General features: G+C 38.6%; 2 protein-coding genes across 2 annotated transcripts in view; both read left to right on the forward strand.

Annotated features, from left to right (window-relative positions):
• The first annotated feature begins 1,320 nt into the window (after positions 1 to 1,320).
• LOC104883796 (uncharacterized) lies at positions 1,321 to 4,122 on the forward strand. The gene has a single exon (XM_010668359.1). It carries the CDS (start codon positions 1,321 to 1,323, stop codon positions 4,120 to 4,122), a length of 2,802 nt encoding a protein of 933 aa, XP_010666661.1.
• Positions 4,123 to 20,635: 16,513 nt separating this feature from the next.
• LOC104883791 (DNA gyrase subunit A, chloroplastic/mitochondrial) overlaps positions 20,636 to 23,905 on the forward strand; it is a 29,509-nt gene continuing 26,239 nt past the window's right edge. The window contains exons 1-5 of the mRNA XM_010668354.4: positions 20,636 to 21,201; positions 22,254 to 22,323; positions 22,419 to 22,484; positions 23,562 to 23,663; positions 23,792 to 23,836. Coding sequence (XP_010666656.2) covers positions 20,789 to 21,201; positions 22,254 to 22,323; positions 22,419 to 22,484; positions 23,562 to 23,663; positions 23,792 to 23,836 — 696 coding nt within the window. The 5' untranslated portion in view covers positions 20,636 to 20,788. The remainder of the gene's footprint in view (positions 21,202 to 22,253; positions 22,324 to 22,418; positions 22,485 to 23,561; positions 23,664 to 23,791; positions 23,837 to 23,905) is intronic.

Raw genomic sequence — 23,905 nt, forward strand, 5'->3', positions numbered from 1 at the left:
ATGGATTATCCCAAATGATACAAACTACTACTACAAACCTTAAAATAAATAAAATGTTAAATCTTACGCAGACTTCCATGGCAAGGAAATCGAAAGAAAAGAAAGCTCAGTAGGCAAGCTCGCAACATGAGACATCAGCTCAGGGTTTGAATAAGAAAGGGCCAACGGAATCTGATGGTAAGCAAATGAAGTTTATGGATGAGGTGTTGGGAATAACGACGCTGGATGTGGATGGCATTCCAACAATTCAGGAGGAAGTGTTATCTCCTAGAGCCTCTCTCAGAGAGCTACAACAACAGAATGAGGTTAGAGTAAATTTCTCCGATTGGTTGGAATTTCAGAAAACTGATGCTAGGAAACACTCACAAGGATTGGAAAGACCTCGTCAAGAAGGTATTGATCCAATTCCTATTTTATTTTCACCTGCGAGTAATGTTGAACAAGATGGAAATGGCAACAAATCACCTGTTAAAATTGATTTGAATGATATTCAAACTGAAATAGATTTCTGGAACTCTGCTCTATACTGCTATGTAGTTGGAGCAAATCCGCCTGCATATGTCATGGAAGGTTTCATTAGGAGAATATGGAGGAATCAGGGGTGGATAAGGTGGCAATGGTGAAGAAAGGCATTTTTGTGGTTAGGTTTACGTCCATGGAGAAGAGAGATCAGGTGTTAGAGAAGAATCCACCATTCTTTGATAACAAGCCTGTAATATTGAAGAAATGGGATGCAAATCTAGATGTGACGAGGGAGGATATCAGGACTATCCCTACTTGGATTCAGATGAAGTTGGATTTCAAGTATTGGGGGGAAACTGTATTTTTAAAATTGCAGGACAATTGGGAAAACCGATGAAACTGGACCAAGCTACTAGCAAGCATGAGCGATTGCAATATGCAAGGATGATGATTGAAGTAAAGGTAGATCAAAATTTCCCTGATAGTATAGAATTTCTTAATGAACATAATGTGTTGATGAATGTGCCTGTGGAGTATGAATGGAAACCAGTGTATTGTGAACACTGTAAAGGAATGGGACACAAGGAGGTGGAGTGTAAACTTAAGAATGTTTAGAATGTTCAGCAGATATGGAAAGAAAAGGCTAAAGTGCCAGACCAGGAGCAACAGAAGGCTGATGGGGCAATATTTCAGAATGTTATTGCACCAGCTAGGAGAAGATTGGTTAGCCCTGAACCCCCAGCAGTCCAGAATGACTTTGCGGTTTAGGAGAGGAGCTACCAGGGGTTATGGTGGGCATGGTCCAGTTTACAAGTGGTGGAAGTAGGCATGGTGGGGGTAGCCAGGCCCCACAGGGGGATGGATAAAATAATAATATGGAATGTCAGGGGGGTTAATAATCCTAATAAGCAGTTGGAGGTTAAGAAGTTTTTGACTAAGAAGGTTGTGGGGATTGTTGGCCTCCTTGAAACGAAGGTTAAGGCTTCAAACATGGGAAGTCTTTACCAAAAGTTGTTTAGTGGCTGGTGTTTTACTGCAAACTTAGCTGAGCATAGGAGTGGTAGAATTGTATTGGCTTGGAATCCCAACAGCTTCCTAGTTAATATCATATTCATGAGTAGTCAAGTAATTCACTGTTGTGTGAGCCCAATGGGAGGGACATGGTCTTTCTTTTTGAGTGTGATATATGCTTTTAATGATGCAGCAAGTAGGAAAATAGTGTGGAAGGATCTTGAAGAGATCTCACTGAAGATTAAGGGTCCATGGCTGATGGGTGGAGACTTTAATTGTGTCCTTAATCCAGAGGAGAGAATTGGAGCTGTGGTTAGACAACATGAGATTGCAAACTTGCAGAGATGTATGAGTGTCTGTGGTATGAGGGACCTCATGAGCTCTGGATGTATGTATACATGGAATAATAAACAGCAAGAAGAGTCTAGGGTATTCTGCAAGCTTGACAGAGCCATGGTGAATGAGTCCTGGTTAGATGTTTACCCTAGTGCTATGGCACACTTCATGCCTGAGGGAATATTTGATCACACTCCAATTGTGATAAATGTTTACCCTAGTATTGAACCAGGTAAACAACCATTTATATATTACACTATGTGGAGTAGAGATGAGAAATTTGAAAGAATTGTAGCTGAGTGCTGGGCAACTCAGGTGAGTGGAAGTAAAATGTATCAGGTGACTAGTAGATTGAAAAAAATCAAGCAAGGCCTGAAAAAGCTGAATGCAGAGGGCTTCTCAGATTTACAAGCTTCAGATATCAGGGCCCTGAGATCTTTAATGCAGTGTCAGGAGAGACTTCAAGCTCAGCCCATGAACATGGAGTACAGAAGGGCTGAAAGAGAGGCAGGTATTCAGTATAACCTTGTTCACAAGCAGTATTTGTCATTCTTGGCACAGAAGTCTAAGATGAGATGGTGCAAGGATGGTGATGAGAACACAAAGCTATTCCATCAGTCCATTAGAGCGAGGAGGTTGCAAAACACAGTGTATGCTATACATGATGATCAAGGCAATTGGATGGAGAATGTGGAGGAAGTCAACACAGCTTTCTTGAACTACTATAAAAAGCTCCTAGGGTCAGAGTTACTTAACAGAATTCCTGTTAAGGAAAGTGTCATTAATAAGGGACCTGTGCTGAGTGTAGAACACAAGGAGTTCCTTAATAGACAGTACACAACTGAGGAGGTTAAATGTGCTCTTTTCTCAATACCAGGGGATAAAGCCCCGGGTCCTGATGGCTTTGGGGGCTATTTTTTCAGGGATGCTTGGACTATTATAGGGGAGGATGTAACTGCAACTGTTCTGGCCTTCTTTAATTCTGGAAAGTTATTAAAAGAGGTAAATGCTACAACCCTCACTCTTATTCCTAAAATACCATGCCCTAGTTCTGTAAAAGAATTTAGGCCCATAGCATGTTGTAATGTGCTATATAAGTGCATTACTAAAATGTTATGTAATAGGCTTAGAGTGGTGTCGCCTGAGCTTATTGCTGAGAACCAAGGGGAGTTTGTGCATGAAAGATTCATTGTTCATAACATCATGGTGTGCCAAGATCTAGTGAGACACTATGGGAGAAAGAATGTGAAGCCTAGCTGTATTATGAAATTGGATATGCAGAAGGCTTATGATACTATTGATTGGCAGTTCCTAAATGAGATGATGGTAGCACTTCAATTTCCATCTCATTTTATTCACCTTGTAATGACATGTGTTAGAACCCCTAGATTCTCCTTGATGCTTAATGGTTCACTTCATGGTTTCTTTGAATCAAAAAGGGGTCTGAGACAAGGGGATCCCATCTCCCCTCTACTGTTTGTAATATGTATGGAGTATATGTCTAGGATTATGAAATCCTTAGACACTATGCCTGCATTTAGATATCACCCAAGATGTAAGGGGATAAAATTATCACACTTAGTATTTGCAGATGATGTAATTCTTTGTTGTGGTGGTGATTTTCCTTCAGTTTATGTAATGCTGCAAGCTTTTCAGCTCTTCTCTGATTCATCTGGACTCCAGATCAATAACCAGAAGTCTGAGTTTTACACAGCAGGTATAAATGAAAGCCTGATTCTTAGAATTAGGAATGCATCTGGGTTTAGACATAGTGAACTCCCTTTTAAGTATCTGGGGGTTCCCATATGTGCAAAGAGGATCTCTACAGCTGAATGTGGAGTTTTGGTGGAGAAGATGAGTGCAAGAATCAAGATTTGGAGCAGTAGGCATCTGTCCTACACTGGTAGGCTTCAACTAGTCAACTCTGTGCTGATGAGTATCCATGTGTACTGGGCTCAGGTGTTCATAATCCCAAGATGTGTCCTGCAAGATATTGAAAGAGTTTGTAGAGCTTACTTATGGACAGGCTGTTATCACACAGCTAGAGGAGGGAATGTAGCATGGGATAAGGTTTGCCAGCCTAAACAAGCTAGGGGGCTGGGTATAAGACAGGTCATGCAATGGAATAAAGCAGCTATGACAAAATATGTGTGGGCAATAGCCAGTAAACAGGACTCACTGTGGATCAAATGGTTAAATAATGTTTACATCAAAGGGGCTGATTGGTGGACATACCAAGCTCCACAAAATAGCAGCTGGTACTGGAAACAGATATGCAAGGTCAAGGAGGAGATTCAGAGGGTTTATAGGTAAAGGGAGATAATTGACATGCCTAGATATTCAGTTAAAAAGGTTTATGGGAAGTTAATAGGTCCAAAGGCACCTGTTAACTGGGATAGATACATATGGAATAGGCTTAATATCCCAAAGCATAGAATGATAGCTTGGCTGGCTATGCAGGAGAGACTTTGGACCAAGAGTAGATTGAAGCAAGCTGGAATGGTTCAGGAGGAAGCCTGACAATTCTATGCTGTAGGTGTGGAGACACATGAGCACCTGTTTTTCATATGCTCCTACTCACAAGCTTGTTTACAAGATATCCTAAGTTGGATTGGATACAAAACTACTCAGCACCTGTTCCAGAGACAGATGATATTCATGAGGAGAAGCAGAAGATCTCAATTCCAGAAATCTGTAATAGCAGCTGTGCTCATTGGGCTGATGTACCAGATTTGGTGGGCAAGAAATGAAGCTTGCTGGAATGGTTTAGGTTGGAGACCGGGGTATTTAGTGAAAAAAGTCAAGAAAAATGGTTGTTGATAGAATTTTGTGTGTTCTGCCCAACAAAATTACTGATACAGATAGAGTTTGGTTTAATGAAATCAGAGCAAATTGTATATAGTCTCACAAAAGGGACAATATAGCTAGTTGTATAGATGGTTTGTTTCTCTTGCTAGAGGGAGGAGTCCAACCTAGTTGGTTTGCTCATCTCTAGTTAAGATGAAGTAGGATGTAATGTTCTTTGTGCATATAAGTTCTTACTTTGTATTCCCTCCGTTTTATTTTAATCTATGCAATTAAACTTTTCACGCATGCCAATGCAAAACTTTAATGTTATTTCTCTAGGAACACTACAAGAGGGGGGTGAATTGTATGTGTAGAAATAAACGTAACTTTTTGCGGAAATTTAAACTTAAACAAATAAATAAGCTAAAGGAACACAAGGGATTTTTACGAGGAAAAACTTCTTGGGCCCAACAAGAAGAAGCAACCTCGACCACTAGGGATTTTAAACTCAACTCTTTCACTAATTAGGCCAAACAACTTTGTTACAGCCTAATTCTATTCTCGAGCCACACCTTGAGTTCCTAAACTCAAGTTCCTAAACCACTGTTCTCTTAACAGCAGTTCCTCTCAACTTCACTTGAAGTTTTCTCACTCTTACTTGCTTTACTCAAAGCTTCTCTCTTACAGAACTTCACTCAAAGTCCCCTTACCCCAAAAACCAAAACACAATTGATCGAAATAAGCTTAGTGGAATTAGAGTAGGTAAGCAAAGAACAAATGGCTATTATGAGAGAATGAAGGCACTGACACTTTAATTAGTTAAACTCACTAAATCACTTAGTCAGACACCCTTTGGAACTTACTTAGATATTATTATTTATAGTAACAGTAATTTAGAACGTCGGAATTAAAAACGTGCATTTGTGAAAAACCATTATCCCATGATGTTCCTTACCCCAAGGAACACGTTCCTCAAAACATCCCATGATCATTGTTCAGACGTGGGCGTGTTTTTAGTTACTGCTCCTAGGTTAATAGAACTACTTTGAGCATTACTCGAAAATCAGATTTAATTTAAAACATATTTAATATTAAAACTGAAATTAAATTCTTTTAATAAAAATATTATCTTTAATTAAAATCCTTAAAAACCGAATAATATTTTTATTATCTTTTTGAAAAACAAAAGCTTTTCCTTAAAAAGATTTTCCATAGAATCGGATTTTCTCTTAGATAAAAACGATTACCTATATTTTAGGCATTATCTACTCAACTGTCAACAATGTACCGTTGTAATGGTTCAAGCCTAAGTCTAGTTCCTTTTATTTGTTAGTTCCTTTAACTTATTAGTTTAGTGCCAATTCGTCTGTTCCTTACAAAGGAACAGACTATCATTCTCAAATAAAACTGCCACAGTTCCTTACCATCCTTACTCGTTCCTTTACAATGGAACTAGAAATAAAACGTCTTGCTTTATTCTTCTTGCTCTAATGCTGCTCCAATATCAATTAGGGAAACATCTTCACTTAGTCTTCAAAATCCACACTTGATTTCTTCCTTGACTTAGTATTCTCTTTGTTCCTTTCAATGATACCTTAAAATTCATGCACTTAAATAACTCATTAGTCCACTATTTAGTTTGCATCTTTGTTCCTTTATCATCATCAAAACTAGGGTTCAACATTTAAGGACATATATCTTTAGTTTTATATTTGTAAAAATTATAAAAAGCACATATTAATAAAATACATGTTATGATGAATCTAACAAGATCCCACATGACTATATTTCATCCGCTTATAAATCACAAATGATGGTCAAAGTGAAATTTGTGAATAGTGTAAAATATCAAAGTGTAACAATTAAAATGAAATAGAGGGAGTAATTGTTTAGAATTGCTTTAGTTATATCACTTTAATTTTCAATCGAAAATATATATTAAGCACATTTTTTTTGAAAGGTGTTATGCGTACATTACATCTTATCATAAGTTATAAGTTTCCTTATTAGTCATTGCATATAAATTGTAGATCGAGAAGGAATTGAATATTTTAAAATTAGTATTTTTTGATAAGTTAAGATTATAAAAGTAATATTATATGGGGACACCATAGCTCACCCCTTGACTTATCTAATAGAGATGATAATTTTGTTTTGGATTTTTTAACTAGAATAATACAAACTTTGGTCGGTTCTCTCGCAATAATACAAACTTTAGATTATTTTTTAATAATACAAACTTTAGGCCAAAATTCCTCCAATGGGTCAAGTTTACTGGCAACCGGATATGAATTTGCAACATGTGTCTGTTGACTTTTTTTAATGAATTTCCTTCAAAAATTTGTTGACTTTTCCAAAAAAACAAAACCCCCCAGGATTTTGAACTTTTCCTTCACTAACCTCTGTTACTCCGTCATAATCGTTTCTCTCTCCACCATTAATGAGCGCACCAACCTCGACATTGACGTCTCAACCCCAACAGAAGGACAAAGACGAGAAAGATGACATCGTTTTGTGCACGGTAAAAATTCAAAACCCTAAACTTTTAAATTCGCTTTTGAAGATGATTTTTTGTGTGGTTTAAGCCTAAATTGCGGATGTTGGTGGGTTATTTTGGTAGAATTGTTGCTTAAAAGTAGGTAGGTTCATCAATTTGCTTCTAATTTGGTAGTAATTCAAGTAAAGAAAGAAATTTTGTTCATTATCCAAATTTGGTTCAATCGAAGAAATTAGGGATTCTGCTTTGATTGTGTTAGATTCAGGGTTTCTGTGTGGATATTTTTTATGTTTGTTGTTGATTTTGCTCATTGTCATGCATAAATGTAGGATGCCTTCTGTGGCTGTCAAATTTTGGCATGGTGGTGTTTTAGGAACCACGAGAAACGTGGTTTAGTTTATGAGGGACCCATCACTTAGGTTTCGGTGCTCAAAGTGTCGTTCAATCCGTTGTTCCCACTCCAAATAAGCTTCGGGGTCCAGATCACCATCAAAGGAGGGTAGGTCAGCCAAGCGTAAGTCGTCCTCTCGACGAGGCTGATGGGAAGGTTGGCGAGGAAAAGTATTATCGCGCCGGAAGTCCTGGAATTGCGTGGCCATGGCAGCCAGCTGAGCGGCGAGGGCGTCGACATTGTCTTGCGTGGCTTGGATGGACGCGTGCGTAGCCTTGAGGGCAGCGTACATCTCGGCTTTGTCTTCGGTATCGGACATGGCTGGCGAGTGTGGGGAGGCTGAGGTGCGCTGAACGAAGGAGAAAGCGAGGCGGGGCGAGCCGGATGTGCGAGGGAGATGCGTGGGGTGTGATGGACAGCAGCCACACCAATTGATGTGAATCTTGATGAAGATTTCACTAAGTTTGGGCTCTTGAAGTAGTTTAGTGGATTTGATAATGCAAGTTTGTATTTTTTTTGTAGTTTTTATTTATTTAGTAACAAGATATGATGAACCCAGGTGTATTTCAGCTCACGGTTCAACTAGGGTTTTAGATTCACTTGTAAAAACAAGGGTTGTGGATTCTCTCCTGAAACTCAAAATAACTCAAACTCAAAACTAATATTATTGATAGCCGAAAATCCTTTATATAATACAAGATTTTCCTAAACCTAATTGAATTAGAAAAACAACTAAACTTATTTATCTTTATCTTAAGGATCAAGATAAATAATTATCCTATCTTTATCTAAGTACTTCACACGCCTAATCCAACTATAATTAGGATTATTAAAAACTCCTACTTTGACTGAAATGATAAGGAATTAGACTCCTAAATATAATAGGATTCCTTTATCACTCAAACATTTAATTAAAATAAACTGAAATTAAAAAACCCTAATTTACATAGAATCCTAACAGAACTAGAATTCCATATAATTATTACTATTTGATATGGAAATAGTAATACTTATATGGAATTCTAGTTCTGTTAGGATTCTATGTAAATTAGGGTTTTTTAATTTCAGTTTATTTTAATTAAATGTTTGAGTGATAAAGGAATCCTATTATATTTAGGAGTCTAATTCCTTATCATTTGAGTCAAAGTAGGAGTTTTAATAATCCTAATTATAGTTGGATTAGGCGTGTGAAGTACTTAGATAAAGATAGGATAATTATTTATCTTGATCCTTAAGATAAAGATAAATAAGTTTAGTTGTTTTTCTAATTCAATTAGGTTTAGGAAAATCTTGTATTATATAAAGGATTTTCGGCTATCAATAATATTAGTTTTGAGTTTGAGTTATTTTGAGTTTCAGGAGAGAATCCACAACCCTTGTTTTTACAAGTGAATCTAAAACCCTAGTTGAACCGTGAGCTGAAATACACCTGGGTTCATCATATCTTGTTATAAATAAATAAAAACTACAAAAAAAATACAAACTTGCATTATCAAATCCACTAAACTACTTCAAGAGCCCAAACTTAGTGAAATCTTCATCAAGATTCACATCAATTGGTGTGGCTGCTGTCCATCACACCCCACGCATCTCCCTCGCACATCCGGCTCGCCCCGCCTCGCTTTCTCCTTCGTTCAGCGCACCTCAGCCTCCCCACACTCACCAGCCATGTCCGATACCGAAGACAAAGCCGAGATGTTTGATATGATAATAGTAATAATTATATGGAATTCTAGTTCTGTTAGGATTCTATGTAAATTAGGGTTTTTTAATTTCAGTTTATTTTAATTAAATGTTTGAGTGATAAAGGAATCCTATTATATTTAGGAGTCTAATTCCTTATCATTTGAGTCAAAGTAGGAGTTTTAATAATCCTAATTATAGTTGGATTAGGCGTGTGAAGTACTTAGATAAAGATAGGATAATTATTTATCTTGATCCTTAAGATAAAGATAAATAAGTTTAGTTGTTTTTCTAATTCAATTAGGTTTAGGAAAATCTTGTATTATATAAAGGATTTTCGGCTATCAATAATATTAGTTTTGAGTTTGAGTTATTTTGAGTTTCAGGAGAGAATCCACAACCCTTGTTTTTACAAGTGAATCTAAAACCCTAGTTGAACCGTGAGCTGAAATACACCTGGGTTCATCATATCTTGTTACTAAATAAATAAAAACTACAAAAAAAATACAAACTTGCATTATCAAATCCACTAAACTACTTCAAGAGCCCAAACTTAGTGAAATCTTCATCAAGATTCACATCAATTGTGTGGCTGCTGTCCATCACACCCCACGCATCTCCCTCGCACATCCGGCTCGCCCCGCCTCGCTTTCTCCTTCGTTCAGCGCACCTCAGCCTCCCACACACCAGCCATGTCCGATACCGAAGACAAAGCCGAGATGTTTGATATGATAATAGTAATAATTATATGGAATTCTAGTTCTGTTAGGATTCTATGTAAATTAGGGTTTTTTAATTTCAGTTTATTTTAATTAAATGTTTGAGTGATAAAGGAATCCTATTATATTTAGGAGTCTAATTCCTTATCATTTGAGTCAAAGTAGGAGTTTTAATAATCCTAATTATAGTTGGATTAGGCGTGTGAAGTACTTAGATAAAGATAAGATAATTATTTATCTTGATCCTTAAGATAAAGATAAATAAGTTTAGTTGTTTTTCTAATTCAATTAGGTTTAGGAAAATCTTGTATTATATAAAGGATTTTCGGCTATCAATAATATTAGTTTTGAGTTTGAGTTATTTTGAGTTTCAGGAGAGAATCCACAACCCTTGTTTTTACAAGTGAATCTAAAACCCTAGTTGAACCGTGAGCTGAAATACACCTGGGTTCATCATATCTTGTTACTAAATAAATAAAAACTACAAAAAAAATACAAACTTGCATAAACCAAATCCACTAAACTACATTAAAGAGCCTAGCTAAGTGAAATCTTCATCAAGATTCACATCAATTGGTGTGGCTGCTGTCCATCACACCCCACGCATCTCCCTCGCACATCCGGCTCGCCCCGCCTCGCTTTCTCCTTCGCTCAGCGCACCTCAGCCTCCCCACACTCGCCAGCCATGTCCGATACCGAAGACAAAGCCGAGATGTACGCTGCCCTCAAGGCTACGCACGCGTCCATCCAAGCCACGCAAGACAATGTCGACGCCCTCGCCGCTCAGCTGGCTGCCATGGCCACGCAATTCCAGGACTTCCGCGCGACAATACTTTTCCTCGCCAACCTTCCCATCAGCCTCGTCGAGAGGACGACTTACGCTTGGCTGACCTACCCTCCTTTGATGGTGATCTGGACCCCGAAGCTTATTTGGAGTGGGAACAACGGATTGAACGACACTTTGAGCACCGAAACCTAAGTGATGGGTCTCGCTTCTCCTATGCTATCCTTAAACTCACAAAATATGCCTCCCTTTGGTATGAATCCACCATCCCAGCAGCCACACCAATTGATGTGAATCTTGATGAAGATTTCACTTAGCTAGGCTCTTTAATGTAGTTTAGTGGATTTGGTTTATGCAAGTTTGTATTTTTTTTTGTAGTTTTTATTTATTTAGTAACAAGATATGATGAACCCAGGTGTATTTCAGCTCACGGTTCAACTAGGGTTTTAGATTCACTTGTAAAACAAGGGTTTTGGATTCTCTCCTGAAACTCAAAATAACTCAAACAACTCTCTAACTTATTAAAAACCCATATATATAGTACAAGTTTCCTAAACCTACTAGAACTAGTAAAACAAATAAACTTATTTATCTTTATCTTAAGGATCAAGAAAAATAATATCCTATACTTATCTATATCACACGCCTATTCTAAGATAATTAACAAAATAAGACTCCTAATTAGACTCTGATAAGGAATTAGACTCCTAAATATAATAGGATTCCTTCATCAACTTAAACACTTAATTAAAATAAAACTGAAATTAAATTCCTAATTTACATAGAATCCTAACAGAACTAGAATTCCATATAATTATTACTATTTCCATATCAGGTAAGTCTAGGACTGTGAGTGTAAAATCTGATGAGTTGTGTTGGTTTGACTTAGAAAATGAAGCAAAAAAAAATCAGGTTACTATGCAAGGATTAAGGGTCTTTTCTACTTGGTACCAGGAATAGGTTTAGTTAATGGTTTAAGGAGGGTTATGCAGACAAAGAGGTGTTAGAGATGGCTGAAATTGCTGTTAAGATCGAGTAGGTGTTTTGATGTTTATGTGTACCATAGGGACCAAGGAAAAACACCCACAAACTTGAGCACCCACAGAGCCTTCAGCACCCACACATGCTTCACCAGCAACACAACCTTCACCACCCAAAAAACCTTCACCACACAAAAAACCTTCACCATCCATTCAATGCACTGAACCTATTGACACAAACTTCATTGACAGTCATGAATGGGTGGACCCAAGGCCAGACAGTCCAATTCCTTTGAAAGATCTACATGGCCTTGACAGTGCTGGTTTTAGTGATGAAAGTGACCCTAATTATGAACATGATGATGGTGAAACTAGTACTGACGAGGAGGTGAGCGCCCTAGAAAGTGAAGATTTCTTGCCCGAGCTAGAGGAGTTAGAAGGTGAAGATTTTGTCTTTGAGATCCCTAAGTCTGATACTAGTGATGATATGAGTTCAGGATAGCTAGGAATAGGGTTGGGGAGTGCAACAAGCAGCAGAAGGTCTTCTTGGTGCTCAACAATTGAGCCAAGCACTAGTAGAATAATTGCTTATTGCTGCGGTTTTACCTATACACAACAATATATCACGTAAAAAGAAAAAACAAAATATAAAATAAGCATATTGCTGCGGTTTTGGCCAAAAACCGCAGCAATATGGTTTCAACAAATTTTTTTTGAAATTTTGAGCAAACATATTGCTGCGGTTTCTCGAAAAAACCGCAGCAATATATTAAAATAATATAAAAAAAATATTATTTTAATATATTGTTGCGGTTCTTATAAAAAACCGCAACAATATGCTGTTTTAAATTAGAGGTGATCATGGGCCGGGCCGGGTTCGGGCCGGGCCGCGGCCAAAAAAATTTGCCCATTGGCCGGGCCGGGCCTAAATTCGGGCCGAATTTTTGTGTCCAAAGCCCGCTATTTCGGGCCGGGCTTAACGGGCTTTTGCGGGCCAAAACGGGCCGGGCCAAAAAATAGACTAAAAAGTCGTTTTTAGCTTGCCCAAAGCCCGCCCAAAAACAAAAAAAAAAATGACCGGGCCGGGCCCGGCCCGGCCCGCGGGCCGAAAAATTCTGCCCAAACCCGGCCCAAAAACGGGCCGGGCCGGGCCGGGCTAGCGGGCCGGGCCATGTTTGATCACCTCTATTTTAAATATAAAAAAAAATTACGGCCCAACTAGGGTTTTGTTCCCCTCTCTCCCTCATTAGCTCAGCAGTTTCTCTTCACTCTCCTCTCTCTCCTCAACATCCTCTCTCTTCTCTCTCCTCACTAGGGTTTTCGCCTTCTCTCTCTCATTCACCGTGGCTCCTCTCTCCTCTCTCTCTTTGGTCGCCCTCTCTCTCCTCTTCAGCGCTGCTTTCGCCATCTCTCTCCTTAACTGTCGGTCGTGGCTCGCCGTCTCTCGTGGCTGCCATCCATCGTGGCTCGTGACTGGCCATTCTTCGTCGTTCGTGACTCGTCGGCCTTCGTCGTTCGTGGCTCGCCGGCTTTCGTCGTTCGTGGCTCGTGGTTCGCTGGCCTTCGTCGCTCGTGAACTGCGCCACCACCATGGATGAGAACCCAAAGGTCGTCGATGGTGGCGTCTCACTTATACTGCTATTCAGTTTTATCAAATGGCTTGTGTTAAAAAGCTTGATTTCTCAATTCAGATTCTCGACGTTTTTTCTGTTTTCTTTTTTCTTTTGTTTTTATTGTTTAAGATTATTTTATTGTTAAGGATATTGTTTAAGATTATTCGCGCACTAAGATTATTTTATTGTTTAAGGATATTGTGTAAGATTATTCTCGCACTAAGATTATTTTATTGTTTAAGATTATTTTATTGTCAGATGTCTTTTTCTTCATTAGTTTCATTTTTGTTTTTTTCTTTGTTCATTTTTCTTATTGTTGTTTTTTTCTTTGTTAGTTTCATTTCATTTTCTGGTAAAAGTTTTTGAATTTTTGCTATTTTTTCTGATTTTTTTTTATCTTTTGAATTTAATGGCAAAATGCAAAAAAATAAAATTTGTTTACATCTGAACCTATTGTTGCGGTTTCCCAAGAAACCACAGCAATATGCCTATTTTTCATTATTAAATAAAGCATATTGTTGCGTTTTTCCCTAGAAATCGCAGCAATATACTTTATGAATCTGATACAAAATATATATATTGCTGCGGTTTTACCCAGAAACTACAACAATATGTTCAGATATTGCTGCGGTATAAAACCTCAACAATATATTAATTACCTATTGTTGACCCCTTAATTGCTGCCCGGTCAAAACCGCCGCAATAGACCACTTAATAACCGCAACAATAAGCATATGTTCTACCAGTGAAGCCTTAGAACCTGCCCCCACCCTTGAAGAAGGTAACATCAGTGAGTATGAAGAGAGTGGAGATGAAATACACACACCCCTGCGAGTGAAGAGGAGGGTGATTTGATTGTTAGAAAAAGGAAGAGGGTGGGTGAAATTATGGACCCAAACACTAACTTCTCTAAGTTTAAGTGGTCTATTGGGCAAAGATTCTCTACAAGGGAGGCATTCAAAGAAGCTGTAGCAAATTGGGCTATATTACAGGGTAGGAATGTGAAGATTAGTCACAGCAACAAGAACAATCAACAACAAATTGGGATTAGGTGCATATTTGGATAGCCTTTTTATTTGTATGCAGCTTGGGACACTAGGAGAGCTACACTAGTTGTTAGGAGAGTTGTAGCACAGCACACCTGCCATGGAAACATGAAAAAGAACAGACAACTAAAGAGTAGTTGGGTTACTGAGCAGTTGTTGGATGTTTTTAAGGCCAGGTCCCACTGGCTAACTAAGGAAATAGTTGAAACTATAAGGAGGGCTTATAAAGTTGTGGTCACAAGGGGTTTTGCATACAAAGTGAAGTATGATGCACATAAGTTACTGCATGGGAGCATCACAGATCATTATAAGAAGGTTATGCCTTACTTGGAGGCTCTTAAAACATCTAGTCCTGGTACAAGTGTGGAGTTGGTTACAACATTTGGTAAAGGGGGTGCACCTATTTTTCACAGGTTATTTACATGCTTTCAGGGACTGCAAAAAGGGTTTATGGATCAAAGGGATGTAGAAAGGTAATATGTGTTGATGCATGTTTCCTTAAGACCTTCTTGGGTGGACAACTATTATCTACTGTGGGGAGAGATGGGAATGAGCAGATGTATCCTATAGCATGGACAATTGTAGAGAGTGAGAATAATGACTCGTGGCAGATCACATTCAAGCTTGCCTACAACTTGGAGATGATGAAGGAGTTGCCATCATTTCTGATGAACATCAGGTATCCTAAACCACTCCCTTTTCCTTTTTTTTTCATTTTGTTCATTTTATTTGTGTGGTTGTTGTGTATACTCAATGCTATACTCAATGTTGTAGGCTATAGTCAATGTTGTGTCTATTGTTCTACCCAAAGTAGAACACAATCATTGTGCCAGACATATACTTGCCCTATGGCATAAGTCTTTCAAGGGTGATGAGTTCAAATTGCAATTTTGGAAAATTGCAAAAGCTTATAATCAAGGTGATTATAATGAGGCTCTTGGAGAATTTGGGGTAATAAGTGAAGATGCTACAAATGCTTTCAAAGCATATAATCCCAAATTCTATGAGGACTGATGCCATTACCAACAACAGGGCAGAGACCTTCAATGCATATATTATCAATGCAAGGACAAAGCACCTGCTTTACATGATGGAAGACATCAGAGCTGCTCTAATGTAGATACTTGTGCTCAAAAGGCAGAAAATGGAGAAGGTGACATCTGCATTGTGTCCAAGAATTCAAGCCATGTTGGAGAAAGAGAAAGAAAATGCTGCAAAGTGTAATGTGCTTCCCTCCACAAACAACTTATTCAGTGTCAATTACTATTTGGACTAGTTGGTTGTGGATCTAAATGCAAGGACATGCACCTATAGGAAGTGGGAGATAAAGGGTGTGCCTTACTATCATGCCAATGCATGCATATATTTTCAGCACGAAGGAAGCTTTTGTTGATCCTTTTTACAGGAAGGATGTCTACTTAGCAGCATATGCAGGTAAATCATTTCAACTTGGATTCCTACTTCTGTAATCTTTGCCTACTTTATATGATCTCTAAGTCCTTTATTGTTAATTGTGCAGGTTCCATTCCACCATTAGAAGGGGAAAGACATTGGCCAAGGGTGTCATGTGAAGTACAACCCCCTCCTATCAAAATAGGTCCAAGTAGACCTAGAAAGAATAGGAGGAGGGATCCTGAGGAAGACCCTAATAAGCCTGGGACCTTGAAGAGAACTGCATCTGAGATGACTTGCAGCCTATGCAAGGTCAAGGGCCACAATAAAAGGAGGTGCCTAAACAGGGACACCATAACTGTGCCTGAGCCTGCACCCAAAAAACCTAGGGGGAGGCCTAGGAAGGATGGCCAACCACCACAAGCCAGAGATCAACCCAGTGCAAACTCAACTCATCACAATGCAACTGCACAACCCTCTAAGCTTGGTAGAGGGGGAAGAATGGTCAGAGGTGGAGTTAGCTCTAGGGGAGGTGGAAGAAGAGGCAAGGGAAAGGGAAGGGGAGGGTCCTAGTTGGTGTGGGGGTGTTCATTGGGGATGATGGTTCACCCATTCTCAATGTAAGTCATTGTGACTTTTTTTAGTTTCAACATTTGTTCAACTTGCACCAAACTTTTTCACCATTTTGTGCAGCCACCAAGATCTGCTGCCCCTAGTATGCTTACTTACCAAGGCTTTCAAGCCTCACAGTCCAGCCAATGCTCCACTCTTCACCAAACAACTCATCAGTGAATTAGGCCTCTGTTTTTTTGGTTATGAACTGATTTTAGGTAGAGTTATTAGGGTTGTGATTTTTTGGTACATTATGGTAATTAATTAGTCCCAAGTTTATGACATGTGATCCAATTGAGCATTTGACTCTCCTTAGGATTATTTTGAACAGTTGATGTATCTGAAATTGGATGTATGGATGAGCATTTGACTCAACTTTTTTTCATTGCAAAATACCAAACTTTTCTCCTCTGTTCACCATATGCAAAATAACATGACAACAACTTGAAGGGTTCCAACAATTCTTTTTGTATTATAAAAACAAAGGATCATATTTGTTACAGCCACCAATAGCAACCTTAGAGCAACTTAACACTAGTAGAATAAATGCTTATTGCTGCGGTCAAAAAGTGGTCTATTGCGGCGGTATTGGCCGCGCAACAATTAAGAAGGCAACAATAGGTAATTGATATATTGTTGCGGTTTTAAACCCCAGCAATATCTGAACATATTGCTGCGGTGTCTAGGCAAAATCGCAGCAATATTAGCATTTTATATCAAAATAATACAGCATATTGTTGCGGTTTCTGGGGAAAACCACAACAATATGTTGTATTTAATAATAAAACATACACATATTATTGCAGTTTCTTCCTAAAACCGCAGCAATAGACGCTGGGCGGGTAAATAATTTTTTTTTTAAAATTTCTCGAGCCGTGAAGAAGAGTACCCAAGACCATTGGTCTACCCTGCCATTAACCACCGCAAACCAGGAAGTGATTACAAAAAATATAACCAAAAAAAAAATCAGCTACACAAAAAAACCAAAAATACAAAAACTTGAAAAAAAAATGAAAAATATCAAGGATTAAGAGATCTGAAAAACAAACAAAACTAAGAAATCCAAGAAATCTATAACAAAAACAAAACTCCAACAAATCAACTTACTGCACTAAGGAGTGAAGAAATCTAACAAAATCAGTCAAGAATAAACAATAAACAACATCTAATTACAACCAAACAACAACCTCTAATTACAACCAAACAACAACTAATTACAAAATATCAGTCTTCAAAAAAAAAAAAATTACAAAATATCAAAACTGCAAATCATCAAAATGCACGACAATTACTGCTCGTCGCACAAAGAGGAGAGAGAAACTCGACCGGAATTCGAACGCAGACGGATTTCGACCGGATTTCGAACGCAGACGGATTTCGACGAGCACCACTTCGCATCCGCCTCATTTTGATGGTTGGTTGGTGAAATCTGGAAGTCTCGAAATCGCGCAGGCAGATGCAAACGGCCGAGTGACATGCGTTGGTCGAAGATAGAGCGAACGGAGCGAATCGACGGATGAAGGTGAAGGGTGAGGATGAGGGTGAAGGGTGAGGATGAGGGTGAAAGATGAGGATGAAGGGTGAGGATGAGGGTGAAGGGTGAGGGTGAATCACCGTGAGAGTGAGAGTGAGGGTGAAGGGTGAGGAGTGAGAGAATGAAGGGGGAAACGACGGGTGTGAGTGAGAGAATAAATGTGAGGGAAAAAAAACCTAACTCACACGCAGTTTTATACGTTTTTTTAATATTTTTTTAGTAGTATTGCTGCGGTTTTGTCAAGAACCGCGACAATATACTAAAATTTTTTTTTTAATATTATTTTAATATATTGTTGCGGTTTTGACAAAAACCGCAGCAATATGTCTGGTCAAATACACAATTTTTTTTCAAAAAAATTCCTGTTGACACCATATTGCTGCGGTTTTAGGCCGAAACCGCAGCAATATCTTTATTTTATATTTTACTTTTACTTTTTACGTGATATATTGCTGCGTATAGGTAAAACCGTAGCAATTAGCAATTATACTACTAGTGTAATGGAATACAAGAAAATGGCAAAAACAAGCCATGAAACAAACAAAGCCAAGGTCAAGTTCTTCTCATTGCGTGACATTTTCAACACCTCAATACGCAGTTGTGAAAGCTCAACTTTCATTTCTTGCACATGTTCTTCCAAGTTGTCCTTTTCAAGCTGCAATTTTTTGATTTTTTCAGTCATTAAACTGTTCTCATACTCCCTCTCAAGGCTTGTTCTCTTCGGCATAAAACAGATGAATTGAACTGAACTTAATTGAATTGAACTGAATTAAACTGAACTGAAGTGGATAGTGATATGTGAGAGTAAAAGTATTGTCCAGAGCTGAGCTTAACTGAACTGAACTGAATTGAACTAAACTGAATTGAATTGAACTGAACTGAAAATAAGCTGGGGAGAAGAGGCCCTCAATTAAGATAGTCTCCTTCTCAAATATCTAAAATCTAAGATCATCAGCTTCACTCCCTTGCTCATTATACCACTTTAAAAAATCACACTTAGTATCCTACAATATAACAACAGTCAATTAGTCGCAAAAAAAACACTAGATTTCCCAATTTTTGTAAACAAATTCAAGTAAAAAAAATTAAATGCTCACAGGCCATAAAGGGCAGCCATAAAACTTCTGTCCAACATTTGCTCCATGCTTCACAGTGCGAACAATAGGTTCTCTTCCACAAGAACATTTCGTGGAACCTTGAGAATTTCCCCTTGAATCAGAGGAACCCACAGAAGTTTGTCTTCTCGCAGCCATTTACGCTTCAGATTCTAAAATTGCTGGGATTTTGTTTTTGAGGACGAAATTTAAGGAATCATGGCAAGAATTTGAGGGGGGGGGGGGAGAAGAAAAAAAATGGAGGAGGAAGATACCTGGAGAAGAAGATGACTCGGAAAATAACGAAAAAAAGAGCCTAAAATGATTGTTATAAAAGTCCCCTAACGGTAAGTGCCACGTCATCAGGTTGCCTACACCAACAAGTTCATAACCAGTCATGACCCATTGGAGGAATTTTAGCCCAAAGTTTGTATTATTAAAAAAATACGGTTATTTCACTAAATACCCATAACAAAAAAATTTATTCACCAAATACCCCAACTTTTTTCAAAATTCACCAGATACCCCTAACTTTCAAAAAAATTCACCAGATACCCCAAATGTTGATGGACGTTAGTCTCCATTAGTGTTTATTTACAAGTTTGCCCTAAGTCAACCTAATTAACCCTAAGTCAACCTAATTAACCCTAAGTCAACCTAATTAACCTAAGTTAACCTAATTAACTCTAACTAATCCTAACCCTAACCCTCTCTCTCCCCTAACCCCCACCCCCACCCCCCTAACAACCCTAGCCCCACTAGCCCCCAACCCACCACCCCACCACCCCACCACCAACCCCGTTACCACAGCCCCACCAGCCCCCTCCCTCACAACCACCAACACCAACCCCACCAGCCCCCTCCCCCGCATCCACCAACATTAGACCCACCCCTACCCCTCCCACGCAGCCACCAACACCAGACCCACCCCTACCCCTCCCCCGCAGCCACCAACACCAGACCACCCCCTACTCCTCCCCCGCAACCACCAACACCAACACCAGATCCATCTCTCTCTTCGCTTGCGGTGGTGGTGGACGACCGAGAAGATGATTTGGTGGTGGCTTCGTCCATTTCGACGATGCGCTGGATCGGAGACTGAGCGAGAAATGATGAGAGAGGGAGAGGCGCGTCTGCGGGTTGGGGGAGGGGGGCTGCGACGACGCACCGAAGACGAGAGAGGGAGAGGCGCGACTGCGGGATGGGGGAGGGGGTGCGACGACGCGTCGGAGAATGAGGGAGAGCTGCGTGGGAGGTGGAGGGGGAGCTGTGTGGGAGGTGGGGGGGAGGGGGGCTGGTGGGGATAAGGTTGTTGGGGGGTGGTGGGTTAGCGGAGAGAGGGTTAGGGTTAGTTAGTTTTTTTGAGTTTTTTAGGGTTAATTAGAGTTTTTTAGGGTTAATTTACACTAATGACTAAGGGAGTTAACCGCCGTTAGTCATTAAGGGTATTATTTGTCATTTTTTTTAAAAATTTGGGGATATTTGGTGAATTTTTTTAGAGGTTAGGGGTGTTTGGTGAATTTTGAAAAAAGTTAGGGTATTTGGTGAATAAATTTTTTTGTCAGAGGTATTTGGTGAAAAAACCGTAAAAAATAATCTAAAGTTTGTATTATTCTAGTTAAAAAATCCTTTTTCTTTTCATAGAGAAGAAGTAACGTTAATAGTTTTGTTTGCAAATTGCAATAGAACACCTTGAAATTGGCGCGCAAAATCCAAAAAGCCACAAGCATAAACCCTAAATTGAGTTTAGGGTTTAAGGACATCTAGAGTAGAGACAACAAAATCCTCTCCTCTTCCCCTCTTCGTTCTTTCAAATTCCCCAGTTTCTTCTTTTACCTTCCCATGGAATGAACCTCCATTCCTTGAATTCTCACCTTCTACCTCCAAAACCTACTTCCATGGCTTTCTCAGCCGCAGGATTTCGCCTCTTCCGCTACTCCAACCACCACCTACTGCGTTCCTCGAGTTTCTCGAAACTTCGGCCATTTTCCGAGCTTCTTTTCTTCTCCACCAGCAATCCTCGGCGTCCGGTAATTCAAGCCAAGCGGCGAGATGATAGCGAAATGGGAGTAGTGAATGGGGATGAGGGCAATGGGAGTGTGTCTCTGAAGGATAGGGATACTAGTAATGAGAGGATTGTTCCTACTGAGCTCCACAAGGAAGCTACTGAGGCTTATATGGCATATGCGATGTCGGTTCTGCTTGGTCGAGCTTTGCCCGATGTGCGTGACGGATTGAAGCCTGTTCACCGGAGGATTTTGTGAGTAATGTTTTTTTTGTTCTTCTATTTCATATTTTGAAGTATGTGTTTTTAACAAATTGAATGCTTCAAGGGGATTTTGGTCTGATGTTGATTCTATTTGAGTGATTGAAAGATGATATGCCTTGAATTAAAGAAATGATTGCTTCATTTGGGAAGAGAATGTGCATAAAGGATGTTAGGGAAAGGTGATAATGGGATTAATGTGTTTTGCACTGGTTTATATAATGGTTATTGAAGGGGACGGGAGGCAAAGAAACTCTTGTCCGATTGGTCTTGTTCATGTTTACAACTTTACATTATGCTTACAAATGTTAGTTTGCCTGGTGTAGCTTGCGGTTGTTTGCAATGAGGCAATCTAGGCTTTAATTTAAGAGAGTTGGGGATAGTATTCTTATCTTGTAGATTGCATGGAAACATATTTTGGAAGTATTTTGGATGCACATTGTCTTGTATAAGTAATGCTATGTTCTCTTTATCTTATTCCACAAACTTATCACTCATTCTTGTCAGATCCCACCATTACCATTAGCAAAGTTCAAATCAGACTTTCTTTTTTCCAGTTTACTTAACCAAATATCTTCAATTTTGTATTAGTAAATTTATAAAAATTAGATATTTGAAAAGTATATGACGAGATTATTTCAACAAGATCCCACATGAATATGTTTTTTCTTATAGATCAGCATCAAATACGGACAAAGTTCAAACTAGAAAAAATTTAGACTAGATCACCTTATTTCAGGTTAAGAGAACATAGCCTTAGACTATCAAAGAATCAAAAAGTATGAAGAAAAAAGAGAAAAGAAAAGGAGAAATGAAGATACTGCTGACAGAGTTGGTTTTAGATATCCCTATTTGAAAATTAACAATTTATATTTTTATATATTATAACCTAGATCTTTTTATAGAAATCCTGTACCTTGGGCTTCTTGTGAACAAATGTTTGCTTAATTACGACCAACAAAGGTTTGCTTGTGGAGAGTGCATTTAATTTTGGTTTTATAACAACTTAACATCAATTGGTTTTATTTTGATGGTCTTGAGAGCAGATTTGCAATGCATGAATTGGGCCTTTCCTCCAAGAAACCTTTCAAAAAATGTGCTAGAGTTGTTGGAGAGGTTAGAAAAACAGAACCGAAATCTCATTGATATCTACATATCTTTGTGCCTTATGCATAGCTAAATACTAAAAATATAACGTGTTTTTGTTGAAGGTTTTGGGAAAATTCCATCCACATGGAGATGTTGCTGTCTATGAGTCGTTGGTACGCATGGCACAGGTAAACTTATAAGCATAGTTAGCAATTAGCATGAATTCTTTTGCTTCATTGTGAAACTTAAATTTGTCATCCTCAGCTGCAAGCTTTCTTTTGCTAACATTTGCTGTTGTAAAGTGTCTCACTTTTTGAAAAAATGGGATGGGTCATAGTCTCATAGATCATATGAAGAGTTTGCCAATTGACTTTTCCTTACTCTAGTTGCCCGCTGTATTTGTTTAGGACTCTTGAGATTTGGGATGTCACCAACTTTTTGACTTTTATTTCTATAGAATTTCAAAAGTCATGCTGGTGAATACTCTGAATAGTGACATTGACTTTGACCACTCTGTTATTATTTGCCAATGAGGACCTTATTTTCATTTTCCATTAGCCTTGTGACGAGTGTTTGTAATATTTGATTGATCTCATTAGTCAAGACTGAAATTTTTTTCATCAAGATTTTTTGGAGGGTATGATTTTTCTTCAGTGGGTGTAGGGAGTAGTGTCATGCAGGTTTTGGCTCTTTAGTTACACTTATGGTGTGCTTATGTTTTGGTTTTGAAGAGCAAGGATGATGCTTCCTCCCAATCTGTTCCATGTAGTCTTTGGAAAATTGTAAAGTGTATATTATCAAGACTAGGCTTTTGATAGGTTATTTATTTATTTTAATTACTTTCATTATTCATGCCTTTAGCTAAGAAACTAATCATTCTTGAAGGGATCTTGGACAGCTTGATCTGAAGCTCTTTCAACTTTAATTGGCAGTGGCTTTACATCTATTATGTATATCTTTTCTTTATATAAAGATTGTCTAACTGCATACCAATTTGTCACAGAGCACCAGTTTGGAATGTTTATACTTCCTGCTTTTGAGTTATTCCTGCTGTTTTTATGTATATCTTGAGCCACTTAATAGTTACCACTTCTTACCTGTTTGAAGAAACGATGTCTGTCATCATTATGTTTTGTTCAATAGTCTTCATGAATCATGATATGATGAACCACCAATCCACCATTGGCTGCACATAATCCTTTTCAAAACTTAAAAGTACTGAGATAACTCAAGTATCAATTGGAAATTTGTGTGCTATTTTGAAGGATTTCTCATTAAGGAGCCCGCTCATTCAAGGACATGGAAATTTTGGCTCAATTGATGCTGATCCTCCAGCTGCAATGCGTTACACAGAATGTAGACTAGAAGTAAATTTCTGTATCATTATGTATTGTGCTTTACCACTATGGATCATTCTTCCCATTTGGGTTTAGTTCTATGATTCAATGCTGCTAAGCATATAGGTATAACTCATTTGCTTTATTAAAATTTGCAGCCATTAACCGAAGCAATGCTATTGGCTGATTTGGAGCTAGACACAGTAAGTTCTAGATGGAAGCACTCTATAGTCTATAGTCTATTCCAAGTTCTAGGCATTTATATGTTTTTT

The sequence above is a fragment of the Beta vulgaris genome, chromosome 4 (genome assembly GCF_026745355.1).
Source record: "Beta vulgaris subsp. vulgaris cultivar EL10 chromosome 4, EL10.2, whole genome shotgun sequence".
In the NCBI taxonomy this organism is placed as follows: Eukaryota; Viridiplantae; Streptophyta; class Magnoliopsida; order Caryophyllales; family Amaranthaceae; genus Beta; species Beta vulgaris.

Excerpts from the sequence above, each read along its gene's own strand:
- LOC104883796 (XM_010668359.1), top strand. The coding sequence starts at position 1,321 with ATGGATAAAATAATAATATGGAATGTCAGGGGGGTTAATAATCCTAAT.